This window comes from Puma concolor, chromosome B2, assembly GCF_028749965.1.
Source record: "Puma concolor isolate L17-30 chromosome B2, mPumCon1.1.hap2, whole genome shotgun sequence".
Lineage (NCBI taxonomy): Eukaryota > Metazoa > Chordata > Mammalia > Carnivora > Felidae > Puma > Puma concolor.
The window spans coordinates 76,176,870-76,195,241 of NC_141671.1; the positions used below are offsets into that span (position 1 = coordinate 76,176,870).

The 18,372-nt window shown below is 37.1% G+C and overlaps 1 protein-coding gene across 12 annotated transcripts in view; it reads left to right on the forward strand.

The window, feature by feature from the left end:
* DOP1A (DOP1 leucine zipper like protein A) overlaps positions 1-18,372 on the forward strand; it is a 112,105-nt gene that overhangs the window by 89,743 nt on the left and 3,990 nt on the right. For 9 of the 12 annotated variants that reach the window (XM_086707308.1, XM_025925345.2, XM_086707312.1 and 6 more), the window contains 13 exons: positions 1,160-1,294; positions 2,914-2,969; positions 4,106-4,210; positions 8,561-8,627; positions 8,797-8,941; positions 9,118-9,197; positions 10,266-10,375; positions 10,631-10,780; positions 10,920-10,981; positions 12,591-12,743; positions 13,845-13,981; positions 14,872-14,927; positions 15,788-15,952. In XM_086707308.1, coding sequence (XP_086563434.1) covers positions 1,160-1,294; positions 2,914-2,969; positions 4,106-4,210; positions 8,561-8,627; positions 8,797-8,941; positions 9,118-9,197; positions 10,266-10,375; positions 10,631-10,780; positions 10,920-10,981; positions 12,591-12,743; positions 13,845-13,981; positions 14,872-14,927; positions 15,788-15,952 — 1,421 coding nt within the window. Of the gene's footprint in view, positions 1-1,159; positions 1,295-2,913; positions 2,970-4,105; positions 4,211-8,560; positions 8,628-8,796; positions 8,942-9,117; positions 9,198-10,265; positions 10,376-10,630; positions 10,781-10,919; positions 10,982-12,590; positions 12,744-13,844; positions 13,982-14,871; positions 14,928-15,787; positions 15,953-18,372 lie in introns of those variants that run through there. The other 3 variants (XM_086707316.1, XM_086707317.1, XR_015251363.1) reach the window with 2 other exon arrangements.

Below are 18,372 nucleotides of genomic sequence, written 5' to 3' on the forward strand. Positions count from 1 at the left end.
AACTTATAACGCTAAACCCAAACTGTCACTCAAAGCGTTTTGAACCATGCAAAATCTATTTTTTTTTAAAAAGTCATTACCATCAGTTCCCCCTCTCTCAGCACCTGGAAGATCCTCTCCATTAGAGGAGGAATAAACCAAGAAATAGGGGGATCCAAGCAATAGGGGTTCTGACACAGAAGGCTGACGGTCACAGAAAAGTTATCAAGATGTTACTATGCAAACCTACAGAGTACCAACCCAGAAAGAGAGCAGAAAGACCTCAAATAGATGTCTCAAGGAAAAAAAAAAAAAAAAAAGGCTACTTGGGTGGCTTGGTCAGTTAAGTGTCCGACTCTTGATTTCAGCTTAGCTCGTGATCTCACGGTTACTGAGGTCAAGCCCTACGTGAGGGTCTGTGCTGATAGCATGGACCTTGCTTGGGATTCTTTCTCTCCCTTTCTATCTGCCTCTCCCTGGTTTGTGCGGATGCACGCTTTCTATCTCTCCCTCTTGAAATAAACTTTAAAAAAAAAAAAAAAGGAAAAGGAAGAGGTAGAAGATTAATAATTACCTAATGTATTTTAATATGTAATGAGAGATTTACAGTTGTTAGAGCATTTGAGGATGAATTTGTGATCAAGATGGAGAAAACCAAACAAAAATAGAGCAGTTTATTAGCTCTAGGAAAAACAAAAAGTGAAAGAAATGTAAGGGCAGTATAATACATAGTACAACCATAAATAGTCATATGAATATTGGATATTTATTTAAATAAAATTACAACATAACTATGTTGGGAGGATAGGGAGAAAAATGTAAGGGAGCTAAGTTTTTGTCTTCTGAGGTAGGAAGTCAGTAGGAAATCGGGAAAAAAAAAAGACACAAAATAGTTAAAAATAGCCATGTGTATTACTCAAAAAGAAAAGAGCTAAGAGTTGAGCATGGTTGATCTAGGGTGTGAGATATGGGATAGGACATAGCTTACTGTCCTGTTTGATTTTTTGAAATGATGTATACATTGTATTGATAAAAAGTACATATATTTTACCTAATCAAGAGACCTGTAAAGTCCTTTATATTAAAAAGAGGCCATGAAATATTCTCTTAATTCTGTGATTTCTCTTAAAAGGCCTGTGTGCCCACGTACGTGTATAACCGCAGTGATGTGTTTATCCAGGTCATCCCTGCAGCCAGTGAAGAGCAGCTCTTACTAGTAGAACTGGTTCGCTCCATCAGTGTCATGAGAGCAGAAACCGTTATGCAGACCGTGAAAGAAGTTTTAAAGCAGCCCCCAGCCATAGCCAAGGACAAGGTAAGAAGAGCTTTTCTGAGCTGTTTACAATTCTATTTCAGAAATAATGCTGGAGATAAGATATTTTTTGTTCAGTGACATCCTTTTAATGCTTACAGATTGCAGAGAGGAATGCATGTTGCCCTCACACTCCTGTAATAAAAACATGTATCGACTTCTGCAGTGACTGCTATTGTGATCATTCCTGTAGCCCGTGAAGAGCCCTTAATGGCTTAGATCTCTAATATGAACCATCTAAGGCAGTTACAGAGTTTATGACCAAAATCTTAGGGGGTGGGGGGGGGAGGTTCTGGTCATTTAAAGGGAGAACATATAAACCAGTGCTCAAGGTCTGCTTACCTCAACTGTTGCTTTTTTTTTTTTTTTTTTTTAGCTTCTTTATTCCTTTCTCTTTGGACAAATGTCTAGCATTTTGCTGTAACGTTAGCTCTACTCCATGTCATTTATTGACCGCATACAAAACTGTGCTTTGCAGGAGCTACAGAAAATGAGTAACATAGTCTGTGCTCACAGTTTATGGTCTCTAATTAGGCAGATACAAAGTCTGCAAATTAGTAAAATTATGGACTTCTCTACTTCTGCTCTTTGTTCTAGCAATATTGAGAGGTCATATTTGCTGAGAAAATATTTACCACCTGCAAATGTTGGACTTTAAGCCAAGCCAAATAAACCTAATCATATCCTTCACAGAATTATCACACATATCTGCTTTATTAAACATAAATGTTAATTTTTTTTGTTTTATCTTTTTTGTTGAATTGCCCATGGGAAGAGGATACTTCTGTGTGTAGAATAGCCGGTATCCATATTAACTTTTAATAATTTGCTTACTGTTGTAACATCACCTCTGGAGCATTCGCCATAGGATTTTAAATTTGCACGTCCACGCTCAGGTCAGCATCGTATTTTGAGCATCTGCTTGTGTCAGACATTGGACTAAGCATGAAGGACCCTGGAAGCAAATAATAGCAGCTTCCACCACCCTCCAGCGGCTGCCTCTTGCTCTCAATCTGGGTTCTGAATCCGTTAGGCACTTGATTTTTGTGTGATAAAGGGGAAACTTCAAGGGGATAGTTGGTACTACAAAGGAACAAACTGATAAATGTCCGTGGACATCAGTATCATTTTCTTGCCTATTACTAATTTCTGTTATTCTAGGCACTGTCCTTTAACTTCATGTTAGGCGTTAGTCTCAGATTGGAACTAACTATACTAATTAACAGAAACTTGTAGTAAAATAGATTTAAATTCAAATTTCATGAAAATCTTCAACCTAATTCTGATAGCACCAACCAAGTATAAGGTGATTAAGATAAAACATATTGATGTTTACGAGTAAGTGGATCATTTGAAAGTAATGGCTGGAGTATCAACTTTTGATGTGTACAGGGGGTTGTGATTGAGACTCTTTATTTCTTCTATGCATTTTCAACTTTTTAAATAGCTCTTAGGTTAAGTTTGTTTCTACTAAATGAAAGACTTGAGTGGCATTTTTAATGGCAAACTAGTGTTTTTGTTTTCTTTCAATGTTTTGACAGTAAAGTACAGAGTAGCTGCAATAATGAAAAAGCAAAGGCAGCATTTTTCTTCACTGTAAAATTGATTTCTTTTGTTTATAGAAACACCTTTCTTTGGAAGTCTGCATGCTTCAGTTTTTCTATGCTTATATTCAAAGGTAAGATAACTGATGTAGATCTCTCCTTACTACGTTAACAATGTATAAAAGTTTGGAATATAGGAGAAAGGCAGCTGAGTTCATTTAAGAAATTGCTAATTTTTCCTTTTGTGGATATATTTATATAAGTCAGTGGGTATGTTAATGACCCACAGCCATGTAGGTCCTGCAAACCTACAGACCTGAGTGTATTGAAGACATAGTATTGAAACAATGAATTGTAAGAAAATCATTTAAATATAAAGGAGAAATTACAACTCTTGAAGCCATGCTTGTCGCCACTGAATCCATTATTATTTTGATATAGGTGAATATGTGGTAATCTAATCTGATTCTTTTTTTTTTTTTTTTTTTAATATTAGGAATGATGAAAAGAAAATATCTTCCCGTTCTAGTATTCCAGTTTTGTGTTTAGCTGACCCCTAAACAGAAGTCAGTTGATTTCAATTTTGATAAACTTATGGGACAACCTGAATCTTAATGTCCTCCTGTAGAGGGCAAATGCATTTTAATTACCAAACTGGCATCAGTTTATGATCTATGACTAACATTTATAAAGTCAGGTTATCTAGTATATTTAAATTGATTGTGATTTAGAGCAAAGAGTACCTATAGTTTGAACATATAGGTGTTAGGGTTAAGGCCAGACTGAAACAAAGATAATCTGAATATCTTTAGAGGTGAGAGACTGATGTTCAGGATAGATTGTTAACTCTCCCTTAGATGAACTAAAGACTCCTAGGTGAAGGAAAAAGAACTAAAATAAGAGATAAGTGGAGAGAATAGGACCAAGAGCAGGTGACTATGATGTCAGTAATCCAACTGAGACTTAATCCAGTTGTATTTTACTTTTGAGAGTCCGTGTGATTAAAAACTGGGATTTCTATAGCACAATTAAAATTTCTATACTAATTAAGTTACACCGGATATTTTAAATATGTTGGTTTTCTTTTTATATAACAATAGTAGAAAATAAAGAGCTTTTAAGAATTTTGTCCTATCATAGTCTATAAAAATTTAGCGAATGTTTCAGAGAAACTAGTAGGAAAATGTGGTAAAGGTTGTGGGAAAATATAAAGAAAATAAAAGTTAACTGTGGCTCTCTCTATATATACAAAACTATATTTATCTTGCAGAATTCCAGTGCCCAATTTAGTGGATAGCTGGGCATCATTGTTGATACTTCTGAAAGACTCCATACAACTGAGTCTTCCAGCCCCAGGGCAGTTTCTTATACTTGGGTAAGCAATTTCACTTAAAAATATTATTTTGAAAAACATAATGTTCATTGTCCTAATTGCTGAATAGCAGATGTTTTGAGTGAGCACATGTTCTCTCTGTCTTCTCTTGGAATTTTCAAGATATAGAACTAGATGTGTGATTTGAGGCCTGTAAAAAAAGGGTGTAGGGAGAAAACTGTGTGTTTATGTGTATACAAAATGTAAATGCACTAACAAACCTTACTATAGTAGTTTCTTCAAGGATGAGTAGGATGCCTGATGGGGAATTTCATACAGGAGTCATTTGCCTTCAGGACCCTGAACATGAACAGTCTTGGAAAGTCATTTTCTCTGTTTTGGAGTTTCCTTATCTGTGTTGCTAATTTGTAGGATTATTTGATAAATTCCAGTCACCCTTACTTAACTGCAAGCACCATGATGTCATGGACAGTGTCGGTCTTTTCGCTTACCATTGTTCATAATATGTCTCCAGTAAATACTGGTCAGTGAATGGAGTTGGCAGGAGCAGCAAGCCTTTGTGGAGACAGGAATGGGAGGGGCATGTTGGGGCACGGTGCGTTGTCTGGTTTGGTTCTTAGAGTAGAGCACTGGCAACGGAATGGTGGGGAGACGGAAAAGGAGATGGGAGCTGGATAGGGAAGGATTCACATTTTAGCTTAAGAAATTTGGTCTTGGAGGGGGCAACCTGGGTGGCTCAAGTTGGTCAACCATCTGACTTCAGATCAGGTCATGATCTCATGGTTCGTGGGTCAAGCTCTGTGTTGGGCTCTGTGTTGACACAGCCCAGAGCCTGGAGTCTGCTTTGGATTCTGTGTCTCCTCCTCTCTCTGCCCCTCCCTTGCTTGCACTCTCTCTGTCTCTCTCAAATAAACATTAAAAAAAAAGAGAAATTTGGTCTTGGGCAGGGGTGAGAGTGATGGCAGGTCTCGAGGGACATGAGTGGCAGGTTAGTAGTAGAATGGATTAGAGGGTAAGGAGGCTAGGCCAGGAATGCTGTTTCAAGTAGGAGGTAGGGACTACGAACTACTAAGGATGGAATTGCAGGACCAAGACAAAGAATAAAGGAAAAGGGACTAGCAAAGGAGATAGAAAGGGAAATAGAAGAAAATTAGAAGAAAACCGACTATATTCCGTGTTCTAGAAGCAAACGTAAGTTAAGAGGACACAAGGAACTCTTCCAAAGAGATGAAGGATGATGGGGGAATAAGAGCCTGTATTGATGATTTGGAGGACTGGTGATTTAAGAGAGAGGAGTTTGGTGAGGTAGTGAGCACAGATGTTAACAGCCAAGGGTTAGAGTGAGAAAGTATGAAGTATTCTTTGAAGATGTTTGATCATGAAAAGAAAATGATAGTATAAAGTAGCAGGAGGAAATGTGATTTGGAAGTCATCATTAGTAGTAAAGATCTGGGGCGCCTGGCTGGCTCAGTCGGTGGAGTGTGCGACTCTTGATCTTGGGGTTGTGAGTTGGAGCCCCACATTGGGTGTAGAGATTACTTAAAAAATAAAATCTTTTTAAAAAAAGATAGTAAAGAAGATCTGAGGATGTTGAATAGCTAAAAGCAAAGACTTTGTAGTCTGCCAGCGTTCAGATCCAGCTTCTTTACTTCTTAAGCCGCGTGGCCTTGGGCAGGTTATTTAACCTCTCCATCTGTGAGATGATATTATCATCCCCATCAGGGATGATAATAATGCCAACTCACAAAGTTGTTATGATAATTAAATTAGTTAATATTGTTACATTCTTAGAACAGTGCCTGGCCAAGCATAGGTGTTATGTAAGTGGAGAGTGATAGAAAATTCTAGAGAGAAGAGGGCTCACTGATAGCATCACATTACAGAGACAGCTGGGAAGAGGTGGAGAAAAGGAAATGAACAGGTATTAGAGTGAGAAAGAAGGATACATTTTCCTCTAAGATGTTGCTACTCAAAGGTTGATCTTCAACCAGCAGCATTGGAATCACCAGGGAGCTTATTAAAAATGTAGAATCTAAGGTTCCACCCAGAACACCCCAATTAGAATCTGCTTTTTTAGCAAGATTCCCAAGTGATTTGAGTGAGTACACACTGAAGTTTGAAAAGGACTGCTTAAGATATAAGGAGAAGAAGGAAAAAACAGAGTAAGCTTTTCCCCAGTTTTTTTACATTGCATCAGGCAGTCCAATGATATCATTAATAGCCAGCGACAGTCAACATGTTCTCGTACTGAATGGACATAAATTCAACCAAGTGCAAAGAATTTTGAGCTTTTAGCCATCTTCTGTAGTTCTGAAGGGGATTTTATATGTGTAAATGTGTGAATCTGTATACACAGACTTCGCTTTTGCCCTCCGTGTCCTTATGGAAACTAGCAATTCTGTTTTGGCATCTAGTGGTATAGAAGAGTTTCAAGTGAAGAAGAGAGAAGGTGAGAATTCTTCAGTGAGATGGCCTCAAGTTTCCTGGTAAATGTGGGAATGTAGTCTTCTGCCAGGAGGTGGAGGAACCGTGGTGGAGAGCCGGTCAGCCTATGGTAGTTGAGTAACATGGAGGGCCCAGCCCAGCCAAAGTGAGTCACAGACCCTGCTCAAGAATTTCAGGGATTATGATGATCCCCAGACCCTCATACTATCTATTTTGAAAGTTATCTAAAAAAGCCGAAGGAGTTTTAGACAATGGAGATGTAATGAAAAGAGCAGTGGGCTCAATGTTTGCCCTTCCTGGATCAAAGGTTAATATAACTAGTGTGTATGAGTTTTAGTGATGAGAGAGAAATGTAAATACTAGAAATCAAACTACATACTCATGAAGATTTCTGATTCTTCTTATTTCTAGTCCCAGCCCTCATCTCTGTGATCTTGGGTACCTCAGTAAACCTCTCCAAGGCTGTTTTCCCATCTGTCAAGCAAAGATAGTGGTGCCTGGCCTACCTACCTGAGTTGTCTTAAGGCTCAAAGAGGAAATATATGTATAGTTCTTTGAGTTATCAGCAAATAACCCTGCTGCCTAATTTCATCAAAAATTAAAGCTATTTATTGTGACTTGTAGCTTCCCTACAGGATTTTACTCTTTCTTCACCTGCCTTTTGTTCCTTTCTCATTTCTCAGAAAATAAAGATCCTACCTCCTTCTCCGGGGTGTATACTCTGATTATTTAAGCAAAAAGTTGGACACTGTCAGTTAGACTAGACACTTAATTCCCTTTTTAAATTTGATTGTGTGTTTGTTTGTTTAATACCAACCATTCCACTGATCCTCTAAAAATTCCTAATTACAAAATAGAAATTGATATGAAGATTGCTTTTTAGTATCATTTCACATTTAGTTTGGAAATGATCATGCATATAATTTATCTTAATCAAGTCAGAGTAAATATTGAGTGGAAGTTTAGCAAATAAAAAAAGTTGATTTTTTTTTTCATTTATAAAGTATTTTTAATCTATTATATATAGACACACAGGATAAGAAACCATTTCTGTATTACAATTTAAGATTGGTGGGGTTTGAGTTTTGGGGTTTTTTTTTTTGTTTAATATATAAAATGTAAACAGGAAGATATGCAAATAATTAGTATACAACTCCACAAGTTATTACAGAGTGAACATATCAATTATATAATCACAAGACTAAATTAAGAAATAAAGGGGCGCCTGGGTGGCGCAGTCGGTTAAGCGTCCGACTTCAGCCAGGTCACGATCTTGCGGTCCGTGAGTTCGAGCCCCGCGTCGGGCTCTGGGCTGATGGCTCAGAGCCTGGAGCCTGTTTCCGATTCTGTGTCTCCCTCTCTCTGCCCCTCCCCCATTCATGCTCTGTCTCTCTCTGTCCCAAAAATAAATAAACGTTGAAAAAAAAAAAAAAAAGAAATAAAACGCCGTATGTCTCTTCAGGTCCCCTCCCAATTACTGTCCTTTCCCTCTCCCCAAAGATAACCATTATTTGGACTTCTAATACCACAGATAAATTTTGCCCTTTTTTAAAAACTGTATGTAAATATTTTATTCTGTGTCTGCTTCTTTCACACAACATATGTGTATAAGATTCCTCCATGTAATTTCATGTAGCTGTAATTTATTGAGTTCCATTGCTGTTCCGTATTTCATTGTAAGAATATGCTACGATTTCTTCTCTTGGACTTTTGGGTTCTTTCCACTTTGGTGCTTTTACAAATAATGTTGTTATGAACATCTTTGTACATGTGTTTTCCTGCATATGTTTATTCCTTTTAAAGTCATGGGATATTCATATATACATTCATTAAACACATAAAATAGAAGTTGAGGCTACAGAGCCACTTGGTCACTGTGAGAAATCAGATTGCATCATTTCCTTTACACTGATGTTTCCTGTTCGTTTTTCTCTTCTGCCCTTTTAGGGTTCTGAATGAGTTCATTATGAAAAACCCTACTTTGGAAAATAAGAAAGACCAAAGAGACCTTCAGGTAAGGCATTCTGAATTGAGAGCTGTTGCCAAAACTCTGTATCTCTCACTGCCTTTAACTGTAAAAGGATAAGGTCAGGTAAGATCCATCTACGAAGTTGCACGAGCACACGTATTTGGGTATGTGTATATGCATGTATACGTAGAGTGGTTTTCCCTTGTTTCTTTAGGATGTGACTCATAAAATAGTGGATGCAATTGGTGCCATTGCTGGTTCCTCTTTAGAACAGACAACATGGCTGCGACGAAATCTTGAAGTTAAGCCTTCTCCCAAAATAATGGTGGATGGGACCAATTTGGAATCTGATGTTGAAGGTATTGATCTCAAAGATTGAGGTTTATGTTTATAGGCACCTGTTTACTAAGAAATCATTGCAACTAGCACTGTAAGCACTAGAAAATCATCCTTTTCCTCATGTTAGCAGGTAGCTTTCTTCAGTGGGAAAAGACCTAACTGTATCTTTACTTTACCTGTCTTTTCTCTTATTTAGATATGTTATCACCTGCAATGGAAACCTCAAACATAACTCCTTCTGTATATAGTGTCCATGCACTGACATTACTTTCTGAGGTAAATATCAAGTTTTTTCACATGACCTTTCAAGTAAACAATGTCAAAGTTCAAGATTAGCAAGTAATCCTTACAGAGGAGTTTTTAATTTGAAAAACCATTTTGCACTTCTAGAGATCACTATAATAAATAAAGTTGTGACTTTGTATTTGGACCAGTTTGTTAAATATTAGTGATAACTTTAGATATTGTTTCCTTCCCCAGGCACTATTTTTTTAAGCATGATTTTTAAAAAGAAAAGTGCTTTTGTATGACAGTATAATCAGAAGGTGGTATAATGATGCTTGCCATGATGAAATATTTTACCAAAGATTTTTAGATTCATCCTCTGACATGCTCTTTTTTTATACCCTGCTATATAGCCTTGTAGGTCATTTTTATTTCTCTTTTCAGCTGTGGATACCATGCCTCCCAAAGATTAGAACAATATGACTAAGGCTAAATAGCTGTTAATTGATAGAGCTGGGACTTAAACAGTTCAGTTTATTTCTAAGCTCTCTTTTAACTGAATCAGAGAAAGAGAATAGAGTGTCTAGTCTTTGATTCACTCTTTAGTCACTGTCACATTAGAAGGTTCTTGACCTCTCTTAGAACCTTCTATTAGAAGGTTCTGTACTTCCCTCTCACAGTTGAAAACAGCAAAATTTGCTCGTACTTATATCCTATATTTGTAATGGACAGAAAAATTTTTAAAAGTTGCAGAAACCATTCATTTAAAATGGATTAGTGAGGGGGTGCCTGGGTGGCTCAGTTGGTTGAGAAGGTCTGACTTTCGCCTTAGGTCATGATTTCACGATGAGTGATTTTGAGCCCTGCATCAGGCTCTCTGCTGTCGAGGCTGCTTCATATGCTCTGTCACCTCTCTCTCTCTGCACATCCCCCACTCATGCTTTCTCTCTCTCTCTCAAAACTAAATAAACATTAAAGTTTTTTAAATGACTTAGATCTGATTTCAGATTTTTCAAATTTTAAGGTATTCTAGGTATTCTTATGGACTGAAACCCATGTCTGAATGCTGTCACTTTCAGCTGTTAGATTATACTCCATTTCACTTCTTATGTTTTTTAGGTTTTGGCTCATCTTTTGGATATGGTTTTCTATAGTGATGAGAAGGAACGGGTTATTCCTTTACTTGTAAATATTATGCATTATGTTGTACCCTACCTCCGAAATCACAGGTACTGTTACTAAAGTAGCTTTTGTAATTCAAAGCCTGTTAGAAACAAATTGTGTTCCTTTAATGCCATTTTTGGAATTACCACAAAATGGCATTATTTTTGCCTTGAATTGTAATGATTAAAAAAAACACATTATTTCTGTTATGGTGCCTTCTGTTTCATATTGTTTTAGGGGAATGTGAGTACTTATGAATAACATGGTGGTTCAAGTTATAACACATAGGTTAAAGTGGTTCTGGTCCTCCTTCCTCCTAGTGCACATAATGCTCCTAGTTATCGAGCCTGCGTCCAGCTGCTTAGTAGTCTTAGTGGGTATCAGTACACACGGAGAGCTTGGAAAAAAGAAGCCTTTGACCTCTTTATGGATCCCAGTTTCTTTCAGATGGACGCCTCTTGTGTTAATCAGTAAGTCGTCTTGCTTTTATTTAGTGTGATGATGCATCTTGCTGAAATCAACCACTGTCCTGCAAAGTAGAACACTGTTTTTTTTCCCGGTAACAACAGGAAAATCCTAATTACATATCATAATCCTTGTTTCTTTCAGTTGGAGAGCAATAATGGACAATCTGATGACACATGATAAAACAACATTTAGAGACTTGATGAGTGAGTATTATGGGATGAAACCTAAGTAATGTATGTCCTTATCAGGACCCATTCTTATTGTTTGCCTTATCCTTCTCTAGAAACTTCAGAATTAGCTCTTTGTCAAGTTGTATGTATATCCTATAGGGATGGAATGTTAAAGTTTAAAGAGGACAGCATGGTAATAAATAATAAGTAGAGCTATTTGGCCATGTCTAATTTGTCTCTAAATTTTTTGCACAGCACACAGCATGGAACCTGGCACATAGTAAGCACTCAATAAGTAATTATTAAATGAATGAAAGGCTGGCAATTGGATTCAACCTATCAGACATGTCACTCTAAATCCGGGGGCTCTGTTTATCTCTTCTGAAGGAAGAAAGGGAAGGACCAAGAAGATTAGAATCACTCTCCACTCTGTTTCTACTGTCTTGATTGGTTTTATATATTAGGATTCCTGTAGTATTTCATCTGAAAAAAGTGTTTTCTTGTTTTTTTTTTTTAAATTATATTTTAATCTCTACACCCAACGTGGAGCTTGCACTCACAACCCTGAGATCAAGAGTCGTATGCTCTTCCAACTGAGCCAGCCAGATGCCCCAGTTTTGTTTTGTTTTTTAAGTTTAAAGTTCCTAAACTAATGACCTTAAATAGCAGTAAAGCTGGATGAGTCTGTATGATTTTGTGTAAGCACAAGCTGTTGTTTCTCTGTCTGTAAAAGGGGCAGCATATTGTCTCTCCTCTGATCATCACAGGGTTGTTTTAAGGTAATGAATTTTAACAAATTCATCAGTTCAACAAATATTTATTAAAAGACAAACATGGGGCAGGCCATTATGCTAACCTTAACCAAATAAATAATTTCAGGGGACTAGGAGTGCCAATAAATATTTCAGGGACTAGGAGTGCTTGGGTGGCTCAGTCGGTTAAGCATCCAACTCTTGATTTTGGCTCTGGTCATGATCTCACAGTTCATGAATTTGAGCCCCACCTTGGAGTGTGCTTGAGATTCTCTGTCTCCTCCTTTCTCTCTCAAAATAAATAAATGAACTTAAAAAAAAAAAAAGATTACTTCAGGGAATAAGAAGTTGTGAAGAAGGTAGGGTGATGATAGATTTTAAGTAACACCTGAAGAGCTCACAGTTGAAACTAAAGAAGCCAACCTTGGGAAGGTCTAGGGACAAAGTGTTCCACGCATAGGGAACAAAAATTACAAAGATCTTCTGTGGGGAACAGCAAGAACACAGTGTGGCTACAGAAGAGTGAGCTGTAAGTGAGTGACAAGACTTAAGAATGGAGAGCTAGGTGGGCCAGGCCAGAAATTATTTTTAAAGCAATGAGGAATTAGGCACATGGCATGGAATATTAAGGGTGTTATAAAATGGCATTGCTGGTGTTCTGGATTTTCTAAATCTTCCTCTCTTTCCACATTCACAATTCCTATCCTTTGGTCTTCTGGCTTGTACATGCTGGGTCTGTTTGCCACCCCTTCTACCCCAGAGAGGAGCCATGAATCCTCTACCCTAAGCTCCTCCCACTCTTGGAAGCCATAAGGTGTCTAGCCATTTTTACAAACAAATAATAGAATAATCTTTTTTCAAATGATCGCAGGTACATTCTTTTTTTCCAGCTCGTGTAGCTGTGGCTCAGAGCAGTTCACTTAATCTCTTTGCAAACCGTGATGTGGAGCTAGAGCAAAGAGCCATGCTTCTCAAAAGATTAGCATTTGCTATTTTTAGCAGTGAAATTGACCAGTACCAGAAATATCTTCCAGATATACAAGGTAAATCATGTAAAAGTTTTCTCTGTCCTCCAAACTGTGTTCTTTATTGTTGTTGTTCTTTAGTAAATCCTTTTCCTTAAACTGTTAAGTTAGGGTAAAATATACCAAGTGTAAGTAGATGGAGAACACTGTAGAATTAGAAGTTTGTTCTGACACAAAAATTACCATCATCAGCATGTAAAAAGAAATCAAACAGTGAGTTGTAGGACTTACCTAAATATGGTCTCTATTTTATTGTTTGGTTCTAGTTTCCTAAGAATTCGTGTTTAAGGTTGAGGCATATGACTATTTTGCTGCAGGCAGGTTAGTGGTTTTTTGTTTTGTTTTTTTTTTACTGTGGATAAGGGGTTCTATAGTTTCAAGGAGGACTAAAATATAGGCAGAGCCAGGAATTGGGGGCTAGAAGTAACATTTGGAGATCTGTAGTTTGGGGGGGTTTGGGGGGGGGGTTGTATAAGGTTTTTGATAACCTTTACCAAATGGGTTTAGTGGCCCTGTGTGTCCTGAAGGGTACCAGTGCACTCATCATCGCTCCGCCACCAGATAGCTTCCCGGTCCTGGGGCAGAATTGTTCATACTGAGTCATTGTGCTGATGCAGCCACCAGCTTCAACTGCCTGGGGACTGGCTGGGAATGACAGTTGTCATCTCTTTAGTGAGATCATTTCTCTAGGAAGAGAAGTGACTCCTTTCCTTAGCCTTTATACCTAATGTGAGATATACAACATACACACTATTTGTCTTGTGATTTTTTTTTTTTTTTTTAAGTTGACCAGATCACTGCTACTCAAAGTGTGGTCCATGGACTAGTACCAGTCTGTTATCCCATCCGTGATAAGTACAGAAATTTAGAGTAAGCATTTTAAACTTTTATAGCAATTTGACAGAACCTGTCACATCTAACAATAAGAAAATGGCATTTGTATTTTATATCTTCTTTAGATTTTTTTCTAGCAATTCATTTTTATTATATTTTATGGGGAATTTTTTTTTTCATTAGTCCACCAGAAAGTTTGAGAAGTAGTAGGCTAGCTTATGGAAAAGTTCACATGAAGATGATTTTAATTATTAACCTACTGAAAATACACTGCATTTCTTTCAGAGAGATTGGTTGAGAGTCTCCGTTTGCCCCAGGTGCCAACTCTTCACTCTCAAGTGTTCCTGTTTTTCAGAGTATTACTTTTAAGAATGTCTCCACAACATCTTACCTCACTCTGGCCTACCATGATTACAGAACTTGTGAGTTAATTCTAATCATCAGGTCATAAATCCAAACTGTAAAACAATGGGATTAGCATCAGCATGCTTACTGGATATAACCTAATCTTGGAAGAGAACTGAACTCTAGTTAAGCTTGTTACTGATCGTTTTTACAGTTGAAAAGGGTAAAACAAGTCAGAGTCCATCTCCATACAGCTTAAGCTTCCAAATATGTTAACATTCCCAATATTAGCTCCTTGTGAATCATTACTTAATCTGATCTGGTTTCATTTATTCTCTTGTACACCAAATGGGTAACTCTATCATGGCTTCCAGGCCTGGTTCCAGCCTATAGCAGAACCTCTGGGGTGCTGAGAGCTGGTTTAGTTGGATTCCAGTGGACTGACATAAGGCATGTCCTCACTCTTGAAGTGTAGCACTTACCCTAGTTAAGCTTCCTTGAGAGAGACTTTCACAAAGATTTTGTTATCTCCCAAACAGTAAAACCTTCCTCAATCCCACTATACCAATCCGTTCTCTCCAGGTCTTACCATCTTCCTCATCTAAATCATTTGGGGACCTGGGGATAAAGGAACATGAGTAAAGGAAGAGAAGTGAATCTGTAACTCTGAAAACCCAAGCATTTATAATCTCACAAAGAAATTGGCTTTAATATATTTTTTTTAATAACTGTAACTCTGTTCCATCCTTGACAAACAAAAAAAGGCATGGCTTCATCCCAGCTCTGTCAAGTTATTAGGAAGGCTGTGTACTTGATTTGCAGTTTAACTTCCACAAACTCAGTATAATTTAATTTGATTGTATCCTAAAATTTATTTTTGGATTAATGAAAACAGAGTCTAAAGATAGATTGAAAGAAAAATTAAATATTAAGTTTAAACATTTAACATGAATTTCACGGTCTTCAGGTACAGGTATTTTTACTGATGGAGCAGGAACTCACTGCTGATGAAGATATTTCACGGTAATATGTAATATATTTCCATATTTTCTTGTCAGTGTCCATTATCCTAAAATCATCCAGAATGTTACTTTACAACTAGGAGAGTATATAGTTTTATATGAATACTTTATATATTAGTCTGTTACTACATAATCAATTATATTTGGAAATAATATAGCTTCATTTATTCCTTAATCATAGTAGACTAAACTGTCAACACCCAGGGCCTTTGTCCTCTAGACAAATTAGTTTGAAGCAATATGTCTTAGTTACATGAGCCATGTTGGTTTTGGTAGGTCAGATCTTATCCATGAAACATGCAGCAAAACCTTTCATGGCAGGTAAGCTGTAACTAAGGTATCCATGTGTCCCAATCTTCCAGAATGATCTCAATGTACTGTAAGTGTATTCTTTTTAGTAAAGGCAGTTTATTAATATGACTATAATTTTTTATGTAGGAATTTTTGTACCATTTTGTGTAAATTGAAAAGTTTCCTGTAACACCATGTGTCTTGGATATATATTATTCTTCAATGCCAGGTTTATTTAAAAGGTTCCCCTGTCCTAATAACTTTATTTTTATAGAAAGACACCCCCCCCCCCCGCAATTTTCACAGACTATCAAGTAGTAGGGAGGTCTCTGGGTTTCACAGCTAGTATTTTTACATTTCTTGAGTGTAACACAAGTTTCTGTGCTGTTTTTACATTCTCAAAATTTAAAGAGTAAAAGTGAACTTTTTATTTGAAGACAGCGAAATTAATTTAGTTGTGACCTTGCTCAGCAGTTACTGGTAAACTTAGCAGAAGGAAAATACTAGCTGGCACCTTGGGAATTATTAGGAAATGGGTTCAGCTGCTGACACACTGCCTCCTGCTTACAGGACTTCAGGCCCCTCTGTGGCTGGTCTGGAGACAACCTACACAGGAGGTAATGGCTTTTCTACTTCATATAACAGCCAGCGATGGTTAAACCTCTATCTATCTGCTTGCAAATTTTTGGATTTGGCTCTGGCGTTGCCCTCCGAAAATCTTCCTCAGTTTCAGATGTAAGTATAAAAGCAAGGATATTAAATGGATATTTTTGAAAGTATGTTTGCTTTGGTCACTGACATCTAAGACTAACTTAAATGTTTTTTTTTTGAATAAGTGAAATGTTCTTAATTTTTACTAACGTGGTGGGGGGGCTCAACACAGTTATTGGAAGCAAATGGTTGCTGTGAATAAATTAGAGCATTTAGTTTAATAAGTTGAATACCTACCATATGTGAGACAGTGGGATACACGGCTCACTAGCTTCCAGTTCATTGTACAGTTGAACACATGATGGGTGTTCTGTTAGCTGACACGCAGAACTGTTGAGGTCACAGAGCAAAGACCCCCACCTAGCTTTAAGCCGTGAGGACAGATTTATATTGAGGTGGTGAGTGGGGAGGCACATGTGGAGTCTGGGAGGTTAGAATGGACCTGGCTTGTCTGAAATGCTGAGATTGATATTGCCGGAGCAGAATATTATGAGAAGAGGCTGGAAAGGGGCTGAATTATGTAAGGCCTTATAAACTGTATTAGATAATTTGGACTTTCACCTAGGGACACTGAATCATACTAAGGAATGCAGTGATGTTATCAGGCTTGCATTTTAGAAACTACCTTGGCTGCAGTTTGGACAGAAGACTAGAAATGGGCAAGACTGGAATCAAGGTTTTTATTTCAGATGATAGGGAACTGAGAACAGAGGGGAATAGGGAGAAACTGAGTAGAAATAAATTCTCATAAGTGCCTTTGTTCAAAAATGCTGATTTATGGTTTTTCATATTTAAATCTTTAAATAGGCAAACTATGTAAGATTAATCAAACATAGCTAACAAGAATTTATCCATATGATCAAATATGTATTTATATATAACGTATTATATTATTCTTCTGGAATGGAGTATTAATAGGATAAAGAGTAAGACATCAGAATCTGTTTTCTATATTGGACATGCTTAAATCCCCCAAAATTGCTGTTTCACAAGTTTACTTTTCATTATATTTAACGGTAAGAACTAGAAATTCTTTTTAGATTAAGTCCAGTTCCTTTTTTCTCTCCATTTGGAAACCATATACACCTACTTCTTGATAAAGAAGAAATTCAGGAAGGAATCCCATGCAGAACTGTAGCAAAGTGGCCAGAATTAATTGGGATGCTTATCAATCAAAAAAGTGATAGAAGCTAGTCTCCAGTGCTCTAGGAAGAACCATTAAGTAGTATGTTCATCGTATTGACTTGTTAGCTTCCATGATCAGAACCAAAATTAGTTCATCCTGTTAGGACAGAGTTACTAAAAAAAAGGATGGAAAGGCTGTAGAACTATAATTTTTAAAAAACTATTTTTAAAAAAATCTATAAAGTAGTAGATGATGACCTGGAGAATTTAATTTTGAAAGATTAGTATCTTTCTAAACATGATACATATATATTTCAGAAGTTAAAGATCTTTGATAATTTAACCGCAAAAAAAATGTTAAGTCTCTGTGTGACAAAAAAAATACCATGAAGTGGAAAAAGTAGAAAGTTGGGGAAAGATATTTACGGTGTTTATGACAAAAGTCTAACTTGCTTAATATGTACAAATCAGTAACCCAGCAGGAAAATGGGTCAGTGAGAGAATAAAGAGTTCACAGAAAAGGGCCTATAAATGGTGGAAAAGCCATTACTCCTAAGAGAACTTCCAATTATAAATAGTGATCATAATGGTAACGATCTAAAAGTGTATTTCTTTTTAACCTTAACAGAAGCATTCTTACTCCAGTTGGAGGTGTACATTGATATCATCCAGTTCTCCAGAGTTGTGGTTACCAAAATTCAAAATACACATTCTCTTTAAGCCAATAATCCTATTACAAGTTTTTATCCTACCACTGTACAGTCAGATACACAAAAAGTCAGTATTGTAAGTGTATCCATCGAGGTGCTACTTGTAATAACGAGACGATCTAGGAGGCTGGTTAAGTCAGTACATTCCAACACTGGAGTACTGTGTAGTTATTAAAGAGAGTGGGGTTTTACATGTTGTCTAAATCAGCACAATTAAATCTAATTAAATCATCACAAGCAGCAGTCGTAGTTTTTTAAGTTTACTGAAGAGGAGGTTGGCTCTGTGCATGTGTGCTCTATTCATGAATTCTGGATGCCAACACAAGAAACTGGCTATGCTGATGGACCCTGTGGTGGGAGGGAGACACTACCGTTCTTTGGTATGTCCTTTTATACTGTTCGAAATTTTCCCATAGTCAGATACTAATTTTATTAAAGACAAAAATACAAGGGTCATGAGAAAGAAGTCCTACTTAATGTTTTTTTTTTTTTTCATTTCTTTGCCCCCTTACTGTGTGGAGGGCATCTGGCCAAGTATATGGTGGGGATTTTGCCAATTAACAAATGAGGACGGAATCATTTAAGTTACTGGCTTTGTGCTCATGAAGA